At 49.0% G+C, this 13,151-nt stretch overlaps 4 protein-coding genes across 4 annotated transcripts; 1 reads left to right on the top strand and 3 right to left on the bottom strand.

Moving 5' to 3' along the window:
• Positions 1-109: 109 nt before the first annotated feature.
• BDW43DRAFT_315720 (uncharacterized protein) lies at positions 110-2,339 on the bottom strand (the record flags this gene model as incomplete). Its single annotated transcript, XM_032048132.1, has 2 exons — positions 110-1,309; positions 1,407-2,339. 2 exons carry the CDS (start codon positions 2,337-2,339, stop codon positions 110-112), a joined length of 2,133 nt encoding a protein of 710 aa, XP_031895486.1.
• A 42-nt stretch (positions 2,340-2,381) lies between these two features.
• Positions 2,382-3,140, bottom strand: BDW43DRAFT_290506 (uncharacterized protein). Its single transcript, XM_032043531.1, has 2 exons — positions 2,936-3,140; positions 2,382-2,862 (listed from the first exon to the last, which is right to left on the bottom strand). Exons 1-2 carry the CDS (start codon positions 2,993-2,995, stop codon positions 2,431-2,433), a joined length of 492 nt encoding a protein of 163 aa, XP_031895485.1. The 5' UTR covers positions 2,996-3,140; the 3' UTR covers positions 2,382-2,430.
• A 3,201-nt stretch (positions 3,141-6,341) lies between these two features.
• On the top strand, positions 6,342-10,705 carry BDW43DRAFT_290505 (Ran GTPase-binding protein LOS1). Its single transcript, XM_032043530.1, has 6 exons — positions 6,342-6,489; positions 6,563-6,747; positions 6,998-8,567; positions 8,617-9,642; positions 9,698-10,146; positions 10,208-10,705. The coding sequence occupies exons 2-6, from the start codon at positions 6,736-6,738 to the stop codon at positions 10,232-10,234; spliced, it is 3,084 nt and encodes a 1,027-aa protein (XP_031895484.1). The 5' UTR covers positions 6,342-6,489; positions 6,563-6,735; the 3' UTR covers positions 10,235-10,705.
• Positions 10,699-13,059, bottom strand: BDW43DRAFT_290502 (xylulokinase). Its single transcript, XM_032043529.1, has 2 exons — positions 12,311-13,059; positions 10,699-12,236 (listed from the first exon to the last, which is right to left on the bottom strand). The coding sequence occupies exons 1-2, from the start codon at positions 12,803-12,805 to the stop codon at positions 11,016-11,018; spliced, it is 1,716 nt and encodes a 571-aa protein (XP_031895483.1). The 5' UTR covers positions 12,806-13,059; the 3' UTR covers positions 10,699-11,015.
• Between the last annotated feature and the right edge of the window lie 92 nt (positions 13,060-13,151).

Genomic DNA, 13,151 nt, shown 5'->3' with positions numbered 1-13,151 from the left:
GCAAAGATCCTTTTATATGTACCCTAGCTATGAGGAACACAACGGGCTATGATCCCTTACAATTGGAGAGCCATAAGATGGCATTAACCTTATTAGCAGAGCTAAAGGATCATACTATGGCAATCCTCCTAAAAATTTCAGAACCCCCTCTTTCCAGAACCTCTCCTCGCATGACACCGGGAATATACGCCTCCCCAATCAAAATCCATGCGTCTTTCCTGCCGGCTTGAAGGTGGTTAATTTTCAGCTTCAAGTCTGATATTTGCTTTTCAAGGGTGGGCCGCATAAATTGCCGTGATAGACTATATTTCCTTTCGACCGAGTATTCTTTCAACGTATCCTCCCTCGTCTCCATTGTTTTCACTTGGTGCCTCAGTTCCTCATCAACGTGCCTAAACACGTAAGGAACAATGGCATCTCTTACTAGCATCACCCGATCCCCTTTGCTCAACCAACTAGGGCCCATTCCAATAAGTCCGTCTTTCGTTATAAACAAGCTCCGCCTTTTAAGTTCGAGAGAAAAGGCAGTAACATATCGCTGCGCCTCGAGAGAGATCAACAGCTTCCTTTTCCAAACAAATCTTTTCTCATCAATAGCAGACTGGAAGGTCTCCAGTAGGTCCCATAGACTGGACGTGGTCTCGTTGGGCGGTGTTGCCGCTGTTGGTGCCGCCACGCCTTCATCTGCTGTCCTAGACCATGGAAGATCATCAAACTTTTCGTTCAGCTGCCAGTAAGCGGATATGAGGCTATCTAGTTTCTTCTGCCGTTCTATACTAGTTTCCTCCGGCCACTTCGCCCCTGAGCACTCAACTCCGTGCGCCAAAGCATAGTCGTCGCGAGTCATTCGTAAAAGTGTCGCCCAGTGGCGCACCTCACTCTCGATAAACTCGCAAAGCCAGAAACGCGCATGCTGCTCATGTACAGATGATAGTAATATTCGTTCAACATTTTGGCCCTTAATGACGTTTAGTTCTGTGGTGCTGGGAAACGAGAAGAACAGCGAAGAGGCAAGGGATATTGCGACCGCGTCGAAGCTCGTCCCACCGCTTGGGAGGTAAGTGCGGGGCATCCCGCCAATAGTTTCAAGGAACCTAATTAGGATGTCGATGTACTCATCTGTCATAAGAGTATTATCTAAAATTATATCCTCGACTGTGTCAAGGGGTGCAGCCTCAAGGAATAACGTCCTCCCGTTGCGAGAGATCTTAGGTGATGGGCCCGGCTGTCCTAATATACCAGCTGCAAAGGCTGTGCCACCATCACCTGATGCTTCTGCTGTAGATGCTAGGCTGCTATGTTCAAGAGACTGTAGATATCTAGGTTAGTAGGCGCCGTTGTCTGCGTTGACAGAGGGTAGGGGAAAATAAAAGTGGATGAGACGAGCAAATGTCAGATGCACTTACACCCCTGGAACCCAAGGCCGGGACCCAAGATGGGAGAATAGGATGAGCACGAGGCCAAAACCAATTGCTTGCGTTAAAGTCATCCGGCGGCCTACGAGCTGCAATGGAAAGCAGATCGAGGTTGTGTTGTCCTTTCTGGGAAAGCAGGCATGCTGCAACATTGATAAGTACCTCGACTTCGCTGGCTGCATAATCAACCCTGAGGAAACACCATAGGCCCTCGGGTATGAGTGGTGATGACGTTGGGGCTTTTAATGTGGCTGTGGGATGTTCTGCAGTGAATAGATTGTCTTTGTGAGTCTGCGTACCGGGCCTGAGCGGCAGTATAGGTGCCTGGGTTTCAAAGCCAGCATGATCTCCCTGCTGAAGACGCTGATTATCTATATTCAATGACTCAGGGTGGATCAGAGATAGGCCGCTAAAGACAAAATCTCTGGGATCTTTAGCATAGCGCCTTCGACAGGCCTGAAGCCATTCGCGGAGGGTTAACCTGCGGCCCTGACCAATGGCTTGGCGAGCCAACAAGAAGTTGGGGATGTTATTAATGTGGGCAAGGGCTTCTATCGATTCAGCCTTCAACGGCAGCTCGGGTGTTATTACAGCGCCAGGGTCATGACATACCCATATACAAGCGGTCAGTAAGGCTCCCAAGCTAACTTCATGGTTACCATAGAGGAAGTTGACTTTCCTTGCTAAAAAGTATTCTTGCAGTACCCAGATCCGCTTGAACCATTGCCGACAGGAAAGATCTAGTGCGGTCGTGGCCGCCGCTTGCAAATCCCCACCAGGCCCTTTGAACTTGGGCAGTGGTGGTAGTTCACTTTGGGTCTTCTTCGCGAGTGTTTCTAAGCTGGGAAGACCTCGAGCTAATTTTGACGAGCAGTCACCGAGCCAGACAAGAACAAGCTCAGCAGATTGGTATATTCTGCCCATCTTCTGAATCTGAAGGGTTTTTTCTTCAGTATCACTGATAAACTATTTAGTATTATGCTTCATTTGCTTTTCTCTAGTCAATTTAGACACATCAGATATGAGGTGTCAGGTACCTTTGGTTTATGCATAACGCGTCAATCCAATACCAACTCTTTGGTTGTATCTCTCTGAGTGATAGCAAGGCGTCATATAAATTCAAAGATATGTTGATTCTGCTGCCATTGCACAGGATGGTCTTGGGGGTGCGCTCCTCTGTTTCAGCCTCTGGGATGTGCATATCAAATAAATTCCCTTGATAGATCGATTTCATGATTTCGAACGCCGTGAGGGCTCCAGCACGCAAGGGTGAGAGCTGTTTCCTCCAGGTATAAGAAAGAGCCGTGTATTTTGGGTTCTCGTCAAGGCTAACGACTCGTATCAAGCAGGGAATCCCATCACTAGGCCTTCCAGGCTGGATCCTGAGTAGACGGATGTCCGAAGAGCCTTGTAAGGGGAGGTATTGAAAGCCAACTTCGTGATACCGCTTTCCAAGGAAAACCGAGTTGGCATTAGGATTTCACATCTATCCTCTCGAGGCTGATGGCTGGTTCGCATACCGTGTGTAATTCTTTCAAGTTTCTTTGGAAACGACCGGCGACATTGGAGACTCGATCCATTTCCACACTGCAGTTGACTTCGTTTGAGGTCTACGATCAATGAAATGAGCGCGGATGGTGTTGTATGTATATAAGTTCACAGCCCTTCATGGATACCCCGCCTCCGTCGTCCTCTTTCAGCCTTGCACAGCCTCCTGCACCGTAGCGGTCTTCGCGGCTAAGAATAGATCGGTGCTTCTCAGAATAGTGTTCGAAAACGAATTAAAGAGCAAAAAAAAGTTTGGTGAAAATGATTTCGATCAATGCGATAGCTTCAACATCACCAGCTCCACAGCCCACTCGGTGATTGATTATATCATGCACGTGACTGATGAATATTGTATTGCATTATATATACAACTGTCATCTTCTATGCACCTAGTGTTGTGGCTAGAGTTTTGGCAGTGGCGTTCAGAAAGAGCAGGAGTCTGCTAGGTGGTGAGACTGGTTTTGCTGGTCTCTGTATATCGCTGAACTCGTTGACATCTAGGAAAGTCACATGGCGTCCGTATTCGCAACGTAGTAACCGAGTTTGCTACCCAGTTGAAGCTCTAAATAATTCCAATCAAACGCTACACTAAATCATGTAAACGAGGCCGAAAAATCTACTTCTCGAAAGCATGTGGATGTGTCAAATTGCTCGGTGACTAGTATCCAACCTTCGTTACCATTCCTAGCCACCCCACATGCCAAAAGAGGGCAAATACGAGTGTGCCAATTCTGAAGAAAACGAGTCCGTTACCATTCGCTGACCCCTGGGAGATACGCAAGGCACCAAAGGGTCAGTTGACACATCTGCCTACCGTAGTGGTCTTGATGTACTCAACAAACATATACTCCTAGATTCCGGGGCTGGCCATGATGGTCTCCGTATCTCGATCACAACTATGTGACAATCCCCTACTAGATGAACTGCTCCATCACCACAGCTCCGCACAATAATGTGGTACTTACCACACCTAAACTTCGGGCTTTGATAGAGGCGAGGCCAAGACTCTAGGAACCGATGCTCCATAGTGAAGAGCCTTTGCCTGAAAGCGACTCGCCTAGCCATGTACTTATACCATCCTACATAGCACTTCATACAGTTGACTGTACCCATAGGGAGACAAATAGCAGATCTCATGGATTTTAGCCTTGCGAGCCATTCCCACGGACTCTTGAGGGTTACATTCTGAAGTTCCTAGACTCGGTGATGGTTTCAAAGCTTTGATCCAACAAGTCAACCTTATATCGGAACAGGAGCCGTATATTGCTATGCATGCTTCTCTGGGCCAGATCGATAAGTGCTGCTCTTGTGAGTTGGATTAGGCTTCGCTCTGAACTAGCGAACCTGATCTAGATTGGTCTCATCGCTTGTTTTTGCTATTGTGGTTATTCGTTTTCCTGGAGCGGAAAAAGGGAAAGATCATTATTGCTTTGGTCATGTAGCAGCGCATCTAGGCGCTGCTTAACATCGATATTATATAAGTGAAGTAAGCGGTACATGATAGACTACAACTATGGGACTTTAAAAAGGTACCCAGGCTCTTCAGAAACACATTGGAGTTTATTACACAGTATGGCGGACCAGATATAATTCTTCCACAATACATTCTATTTCCAGTATCATAGCGGCAATGAAAAAGTTCGATATACCTTACTAAGACGGCCGCTGCTATAAAGCTCTCTATCTGTCTTGCATCGAAGCGGCTCGCTTCCCAATATAAGAATACTGAACTTGTACTACATGAGTGCTGGGTTTCAAAACGGTAAGATTGCAGAATACAGAGACCCACAGCTTGAAATGATCAGGAAACCAAGCGAGAACACTAAGAAATGTTAGCTTAGGAGCGAAGAGCCATCTGATGATCCGAGGATGCTGAGCCGGAAGAGACGAACGCCCCTCAGCCAATGTCAGACTCCCTCTCTGTCATTCATTTCCAACGAGAATTTCCATACCTAGAGGAGCTTGTGGGCCGCATGTACCTTATGAACTTACAGCTTTGGCATCACTAGGTAATTATAAAAGAAGGAAGATGGACTCGGGATAGTACTTCCGCATTTCCCAAATGAAGCTACTCTGAGGAAGCAATGACTTGCTAGTTGCTATATGGTGCTCAGTAGACTTGCCATTTGTAGAGTTCAACCCACACCTTCCACAATGATATGTGCCATTGAAGGTCTTTTCTAAAGACATCTTCTCCTCCCCGATCATTCCCTCTTCACCATCCGTATTCAACATTCCGACCTTGTGTATCTGTTATACAACTTTCACGGTTCTGCATATGCAACATTTCGTTCACTCCTCCAAAACACCCAATAGGTAGTAAGTCTGACTCTCGTGAGATGAATCCTCTGTGAATAAATTAAATGACAGGCCGAGTTATCGCCAGCTTCGGCTAGGTGAGCTCCTTGAGCAAACATTCCCGGTCTGAGGGAGAAGCAACCAATGTTTGGAACCCTTTCGAGCGTTGACTAACAAGTCTCACCTTTTTCTTTCTGGTCAGTCATATCCCAGCAGCCGAAAAGCGTCCTCTGCCAGCTCCAGCTAATCAAGGTCGTCTTCCCCGCTCAAAGACAGATACGCGTACTCTGACATCACTAGTAGTCTCCAGCTCGCACGCACTGCGAAGTGATGGTTGAATACAGCATGAGAGGGGATCTCGCTGAGCATAGAAGGGATATAGGGGGCCAGGATAGCGGACACAGAATATGTATGCGTAACGAATATTCCATCAAAGCCTTATGAGCTTAGCGGTACTTTTTTCACACGTTAGCATGTTATCCCATCATTGTCCAGTAGAATAAAGAACAGGGCGGAAGAGGAAGGAGAAGAGAGAAGCAGCGGTTGAAACCAAAGCTGGGTTTATACATCCATGGATATCTTCGTCAACATTACTGTGCATGACGGTAACTTTATCTATAGTACGAAATATCATTATGGCGCACAACACAGAGATTCTGAAAGCCGGTTACTGTAGCCAACGTGCTTCTGTTGCTACTCTGTAGGTATTTCCTTTGGGAGATTCCTTTAATTCATCCCAGCTTTGTGGATGTCAGCTGAAGATTGCCCTAGCCTCAGGCGCAACAGTAGTAGTAACAACCAGCAACGACGTTAAAGCAAACGGGTTTCTTGGGAGTAGGGGAGATGCAAGAGGCATATGAGTATTTGGAGCAACAAAAACGCTTGTCGAAGGTTGCGGTGAAAGATTTGTTAGGATCATTGAATAGACAGTGTCAATATATATAAATTGTCTGCTAAGAGTACTAGGAGCGGGTAAAGTAAAGGCTAAGCTTCCCATAGGTCTGCCTGAATCTGCCGGCAGCAAAGAGTACTCGCTGAGGCACGCGCCCCTTTCCCTTTTCGGCGACCAACGGAGAGCCGCCGCACACTCGTTGCGTCCAATGCCTAAAAGTGACTCAACTTTTTCTTCCCTTTCCCCTGTTTCATCTACACAAGTGACGTAGTCACAGAGAGTGTGTGTACATCTCGAGAACGGGTTCACATCTCTTACATCCGTTGTCCTCGTCCGGTGAGTGTACTTGATCCATCGACAAAATTTTTTCCTCTCTCATTTACCCGACTAACTGGGTCTCTCGCACTAGTTTAAACTGCTCCAACGCACTAGTCATGGTTTGATAAACGGCCCTCTCTGTGATATGACTCTCCGCCGCCATTGAATTTTAACCCAACTACATCGACCTATCCCCCTTGAACACCGTCATTCGATTTGCTTTCTGAGTCTTCCTGACTCCGCAGGCATCTCGGCTGGTCGAAGATGGAAGAACAGGTATGGGATCCAACGTTGCACATATATTCTCAATGTTTTTATTCTATTTTCTTTTTCTTACCCTTTTTTTCCCTTCTTAAAAAAGAACACAAGAAAAAAAAAAAAAAGAGCGCCCACCCCACCATTCGACCATTCCCCCCTCTTCTCCCCTCGTGCCCCCTCCTTGCGCATATTGTCATAAGCAATCAATTAAAAAAAAAAAAAAAATCCTTCATGATCCCTGGAACCTGACAAACATGTAATCAAATAGGTAGCGAATGCTATAGAAATCGCCTGGAATCCTTCCTCAGACCAAGCCCTCAAGGCGCAAGCCTTCGACTACCTGAACCAACTTCGTACCGACCCTTCGGGATGGCAAGTGTGCCTCGCGCTTTTCACAAAGACCCCCCAACACTCCGAGATCATACGGCATGTAGCACTAGAGGTGGTCAACAGCGCCGCCCAGGCTGGACTGATTGACCTTCAGGCTTTAGGGTATGTCCGGGACGGCTTATTGACCTACCTCCGCCAGGTCTATGGACAGGAAACCGCAAACCCAGATCCCCCCAATATTCAGAACAAAATCGCCCAAACGATTACCTTCCTCTTCTCCGCCCTCTACGGTAGCGGTTGGGAGTCTTTCTTCGATGATCTCCTGAGCTTGACATACAAGGATGGCTCCAGCACGCCCGACAATGCGCTGGGCATCATATTTTACCTCCGGGTTGTCAATTCAATCCATGATGAAATCGGTGATGTTCTCGTGTCAAGATCTCGTACGGAACAGGATAGGGCAAACTCGCTGAAGGATCTGATCCGGATGAGGGACATGCAAAAGATCGCAAACTCGTGGCAACAAATCTTGTCTGGATGGCGGGACGGCAACGACGTGATCGTAGAAATGTGTCTGAAGGCGGTGGGCAGCTGGGTGAGCTGGATCGATATCGGTCTTGTGGTCAACCAGACAATGCTTGATCTCCTGTTCCAGCAACTGGCTCGGGCACAGAAAGCGGAGCTCCGGGCGGGGGAGGAGAAGGTTCGGGATGCGGCTGTCGACGTTTTCACGGAAATTATCGGCAAGAAGATGAAGCCGGAAGATAAGATTGATATGATTATATTCTTGAATCTTGACACCATCGTGTCTCAGCTTTCCAACAGCCCCCCTCTTTGTGAGAATAGGTTTACCTTCAAATACGATACAGATCTGGCGGAGACAGTGGCGAAGCTAGTCAACAGTACAGTGGCTGATATTGTACGGGCTTTGGAACAGGAGAACATCTCCGCGGAATGCAGGGAGAAGGCCAATGGGCTTCTGCAGGCGTTTCTTCCGCACATTCTCAGGTACTTCTCTGATGAGTACGATGAGGTCTGCTCGACCGTCATTCCCTGTGGCGGTGATCTTCTTCAATACCTGAGAAAGGTATCCAAGACCGATCCTTCTTTCACTGCACAGCATACCCCCATCCTACTCCCTATCTTGAAAGCCATCATTGCCAAGATGCGATACGACGACACCTCATCCTGGGGCGACGAGGATGACCAAACCGACGAGGCGGAATTTCAGGAACTCCGCAAACGACTAGCCGTTATGCAGCAAACGGTCGCCACGGTCAACGAACAGCTCTACGTAGACGCCGTTTCGGAGGTGGTTGCGACAACCTTCGAGAACCTACGGCAGTCGGGTGCGCAGCTGGACTGGCGTGATTTGGACCTTGCCCTACATGAAATGTTCCTCTTTGGCGACATTGCTGTGAAGGCAGGCAGTCTCTACAACAAAGGTCAACCCAACAATCAGGCAGCCGAACGACTTATCGAGATGATGTTGAGGATGGTAGAATCTGGTAAGTATCAGCCATCAGGGGCATTGCCCGCTCATCTAACAATATACAGATATTCGGTCCTTCACACATCCGGCGACCCAATTGCAATACATGGAAATTTGTGTCCGTTACAGTTCATTCTTCCTGTATCACACCCATCTCATCCCCGGTGTATTGGAAAGCTTCCTTCAACTTGTTCATCATCCCACCAAGAAGGTGAAGACCAGATCCTGGTATCTTTTCCAGCGTTTAGTCAAGCAATTGAGAAACCATATTGGCAACGTTGCACACACAGTTGTTCAAGCTCTAGGCGACCTGTTGGTGATACAAGCGGAAATTTCTACCGAGGGTTCTGATGGTGATGAGATGTCCTCGGAGGATCATGAAGGGTCCGCCGACGCTGTTTTCAACAGCCAGCTCTATCTATTCGAAGCGGTTGGCATCATTTGCTCCACTCCGACCGTCCCTGCCGACAAGCAAGTCATGTATGCGCAGTCGGTACTAAACCCTGTGTTCATGGACATGGAGAAGCACCTGGCACCGGCGAAGTCCAACGATGAAAGAGCGTTGCTGCAAATACATCACGACATCATGGCCCTCGGAACACTAGCGAGGGGCTTCTCGGATTGGATGCCCGGAACCAGCTCGCCAAACTCGCTGCCGGCGCCGGAAGTGTCCGAGGCATTCTTGCAGGTGTCTGAGGCTACTCTCGTTGCTCTGGAATCCCTTAAAACCTCGTTCAACGTTAGAACAGCTGCTCGGTTTGCCTTCTCCAGACTTATCGGTGTCCTTGGCTCTCGGATTCTTCCACAGCTCCCGAGGTGGATCGATGGCCTCATTACCCAGACTTCGACTCGGGATGAGATGGCTCTTTTCTTGCGTCTCTTGGACCAAGTTATCTTCGGGTTCAAGAGCGAAATTTACACTATTCTTGACGCCTTGTTGACACCCTTTTTACAACGGGTGTTCTCCGGAATCGCCGAGCCCACTACCGGTACCGATGACGAGATTCAACTCGCGGAGTTGAAACGAGAATACCTAAACTTCTTGTTAGCAGTTTTGAACAATGATCTGGGTGCTGTGATCATTAGTGAGAGTAAGTTTTGTTACTCCTCGCGTTGCGATTACTATGCAGCGACTAACACAATCAGGAAACCAACCCATGTTTGATACCGTCATCACCACCATCGAACACTTCGCCAAGGATGTCGAGGACTTTACCACCGCGAAGATGGCCTTCTTGGTGCTCTCCAAGATGGGTAGCTCCTGGGGCGGTCCCGATGTCGCACCAGAGGCAGCGAACGGCACCGCGCAGGTTGCTCTGCCTGGATTCGGACAGTTCATGATCAGCCGAATGTCGCCATTATGTTGGGCACTTCCCGCCACCCCGTCCTTCAATCCCAAAGACGCACAGGCCAAGCAGGTTCTCGCCGAAGCCGGTGGATTGCAGCGCACCATCTATTGCAAGACCGGCATGGAGTATATCCAGTATCTTCGGGGCCAGGAATTGCCTGGTATGGGAATGGGTGCCGAACTCATAGAGGAGTTCTTGAACGCATTGAGCCGGCTAGACGTGAAGGGATTCCGGCAGTTCTTCCCGGTATGTATTTCCCCGGCGGCAGCTGATACAGGAGTGCTCTAGCTAACCGATGACCATACAGTCCTTTATCCAGCGATTGAGCGCATAATCCTTTTGCATTTCATATATTCTTTTCCCCTATGCTCCTCGATCATTCTCACTGTTTTTTCTTCCTCTTAGATTCCCCCACGGTTTGGTGTGATGACTGATGTTCTCATGTGATCATTTTACACTGATAGCTCTGTCGCCGGCAAATTCCTGTCATATTGCAAAACAAAGAAAAACGAAAAGGTATATAGTTCGTGATGCGTACTTGCATACATCAGGCGTTGATTACCGAGCATAATCACTGCCTTTATTCAGCACAGCGGAAAAGCGCAAAAAAGACATTCCATTTCCATATAACGAAGCCGAAAATCCTTAAGAAAAGCAATGAGAGGGTGGCGTGTTATGGTCGAGGCAGCGGACAGGGGTGGGTGTAGGGGGTGTTGGTTGATTGATTGATTGATACCTGTCGAGCTCAACAGATATGGGACCTTTTTACTGCCATCTTTGGATTTCTACGAACCATATGGAGGCGATGCATTTTGTATGTAGACTTCGGGTTATTCATGAGAGACGATGTGGACGTTTCTGAGATAAGATAGTTAGCAATAGAAATGAAGGACACTAAGAATACATAAATCATTATTAGATCTCACATCATTTGATTTTCTCATCACAAGCATAGCTATATAACGTTCTAGCCAATTCATTTCCAACAACCCAAAAAAAAGAGACAGCACATCAAGGCCATTAATAGGTAATATATATCCTCACATCATATCGTAAACAGACCGTCACTTCATCTCTCTCTCTATATATATATAACCACCCGAATAATATAAAATTCACCTCTTCTCCCCCTCCTGCTTCAAAACCTGCATCTCCATCTTCTCAAACCCATCCACCGCCTCCCCATACCGCTCAAACACCCCCTTCTGATACCCATCCGCAATCTTCTCAATAAAATCCTCCTCCCTCCACCGCTGCCCAATCAAATCCTCAAATGTTTGCCCATCTCCCCTCTCCAACGCCCACACAGCCTTATACGCCGCCCCCAACGCACAAGCATTATCCCCAATCTCCAACTTATACACCCCGTCACTCCCACCTAGAATCTCCCCCGCCACTTTCGCAATGGCCTTATTCTTCGACCCACCGCCGACGAGATACACACGCCGCGGCTGCGCAGGAACACCCTCCCCGGGGCTAGTCGTCAACCCGCGCGAGCGAAGCCGCAATGAAAGCAACTGGCTCTCGACGATAGCCCGCGCCTCGTCAACAGGCGAGTCCCATCCGCCCTGCGTCTCGTGCAGACGCCCATCGACGGGGTTATAGTCGAAGCGCCACTGCCCGGCCCGGATATTGGGCACGATCTCCGGACGGGGGAAGAAGAGACCCATTTTCATGGGGTCGGAGGCGTTCTTTTGGCCCAGGGGGTTTGTTTCGAGAGCGGCTTTGTCGAAGTGGGTCCAGGGGTCATCGTTGGGTTGGCCGAGGTGGGCGTTGATGGCATCGCGGACGTGTTCGCGGGCGAGCCCGCCGTTCTTGTAGCAGAGCATGAACATGTATAGGCTGGGTGTGGTGGGGTGGTTGAAGAAGTGGGTGGCTGGGTCAGGCTTGTAGCTCGGGGTGGACATGAGGAAGGTGGTGGAGGTGCCGAGGGAGACCATTGCATCGGAGGGGCGGAGGGGGAGGGCTAGGATGGTGGCCGGGTTGTCGCCTGTGGCGGGGATGATGGTGCAGTCTGGGCTGAAGCCGTAGCGGTCGATGTAGTAGCGGTTGATGCGGCCGAGGTTTATGCCGCCGTCTTCGGGGACGGCGCCGAGTTTGTGCTTCAGGTCGGCGGTGCCGGAGGGGCCGGCGCAGAGGGTGAGGAGTTCCTCGTCGTAGGTGCCTTGTTTGATATTCCAGAGGTTCATGCCGCAGACGTCGGAGATATCGAGGGGGGCGATGCGGCCTAGGAAGAGGGAGGCGAGGAACGAGGAGACGAGGGAGATTCGGGAGGTGTTTTGGTATACTTCTGGATATTTGCGCTGGAAGCGGAGGATTTGGGGCCCGGTAAATCTCTGGGGGGATTGGTCGTTAGTATGGTTCTGAATATTTTGATGGAGAATAGGGGATATAATAGAGAGAGTCTTACGTGATGCGCCTTGCTGCCCGTAGCATTGGCCAGCTTGTCTGCGCCGCCTAGGAAGGCATCGAACTCATCGCATTCCTTCTGTGTGCTGGAATCCTGCCAGTTGGGGCTGTACGGGTGAGAAAAGGCTCCGCTCAGTTGGCTCTCCAGGGTCTTTCCGGAGTCCAATCCGTTGAGCAACTGCTCCGCATCCTGTCCCCAGTAAACACTTCCGTGCTGTTGTCCGGCACCGCTGATGCCCTTCACGCGGGCGAAATCCAGGCCCTGCTTCTTCAGGCTCTCCAGGACGCTGTCGAGGGCCTGCAGCCACAATGCCACTGGGGCGTAGACTTCGTGCTCGGCTTCATTTGTGATGACACCCTTTTTGATGGGGAAGCCGTGGGAGTCGGCATCGAAGTCGAATTTGGCGATGTGGACGACTTTCAGCTCGGAATTGACGACTAGACCTTTGAGTTGTTGGGTGGACAGGTCGAAGCCGATGTATAAAGGGCCTTGCATTGTAGCACAGGTTGTGAAGTATCTTTTCTTGTCTATCGTTCTGTCCTGTGATTCAATTCAATTCCAATCAATTGGATGGTGGGGTGTTTTGCAGTAGTTCAAGTATGAACTGAATTGACGGTGAGAAACAGTAGTGGTTAGTGCAGATGACGTCGATCAGGAGTCACGCCGATAAAGAACAAGATGAAGAGAGAGAGAGAGAGAGAGAGAGAGAATAAATAAACAAAGCACGCCGGGAGAACAGAAAGGAGAAGAGAAGATCTTAAATAAAGTTCCACTGAAAGCAGAAAAGTTGGGGCATTTCAATATTTCAATTGGGGAGGTTTCTTTAAATCGTATAACATTC

Source organism: Aspergillus alliaceus, assembly GCF_009176365.1.
Source record: "Aspergillus alliaceus strain CBS 536.65 unplaced genomic scaffold BDW43scaffold_62, whole genome shotgun sequence".
Taxonomy (NCBI): Eukaryota; Fungi; Ascomycota; class Eurotiomycetes; order Eurotiales; family Aspergillaceae; genus Aspergillus; species Aspergillus alliaceus.
The sequence above is the reverse complement of the archived record's forward strand: the minus strand, read 5'-3'. Positions and strand labels throughout refer to the sequence as shown.

Excerpts from the sequence above, each read along its gene's own strand:
- BDW43DRAFT_290506 (XM_032043531.1), bottom strand. The coding sequence starts at position 2,995 with ATGGATCGAGTCTCCAATGTCGCCGGTCGTTTCCAAAGAAACTTGAAA. Across the intron at positions 2,863-2,935 it reads ACTTGAAAGAATTACACACG|CGGTATCACGAAGTTGGCTT; the intron begins GTATGCGAACCA and ends TTCCTTGGAAAG.
- BDW43DRAFT_290505 (XM_032043530.1), top strand. Across the intron at positions 9,643-9,697 it reads TGCTGTGATCATTAGTGAGA|GAAACCAACCCATGTTTGAT; the intron begins GTAAGTTTTGTT and ends TAACACAATCAG. Across the intron at positions 10,147-10,207 it reads GATTCCGGCAGTTCTTCCCG|TCCTTTATCCAGCGATTGAG; the intron begins GTATGTATTTCC and ends ATGACCATACAG.
- BDW43DRAFT_290502 (XM_032043529.1), bottom strand. The coding sequence starts at position 12,805 with ATGCAAGGCCCTTTATACATCGGCTTCGACCTGTCCACCCAACAACTC. Across the intron at positions 12,237-12,310 it reads CGGGCAGCAAGGCGCATCAC|AGATTTACCGGGCCCCAAAT; the intron begins GTAAGACTCTCT and ends CAATCCCCCCAG.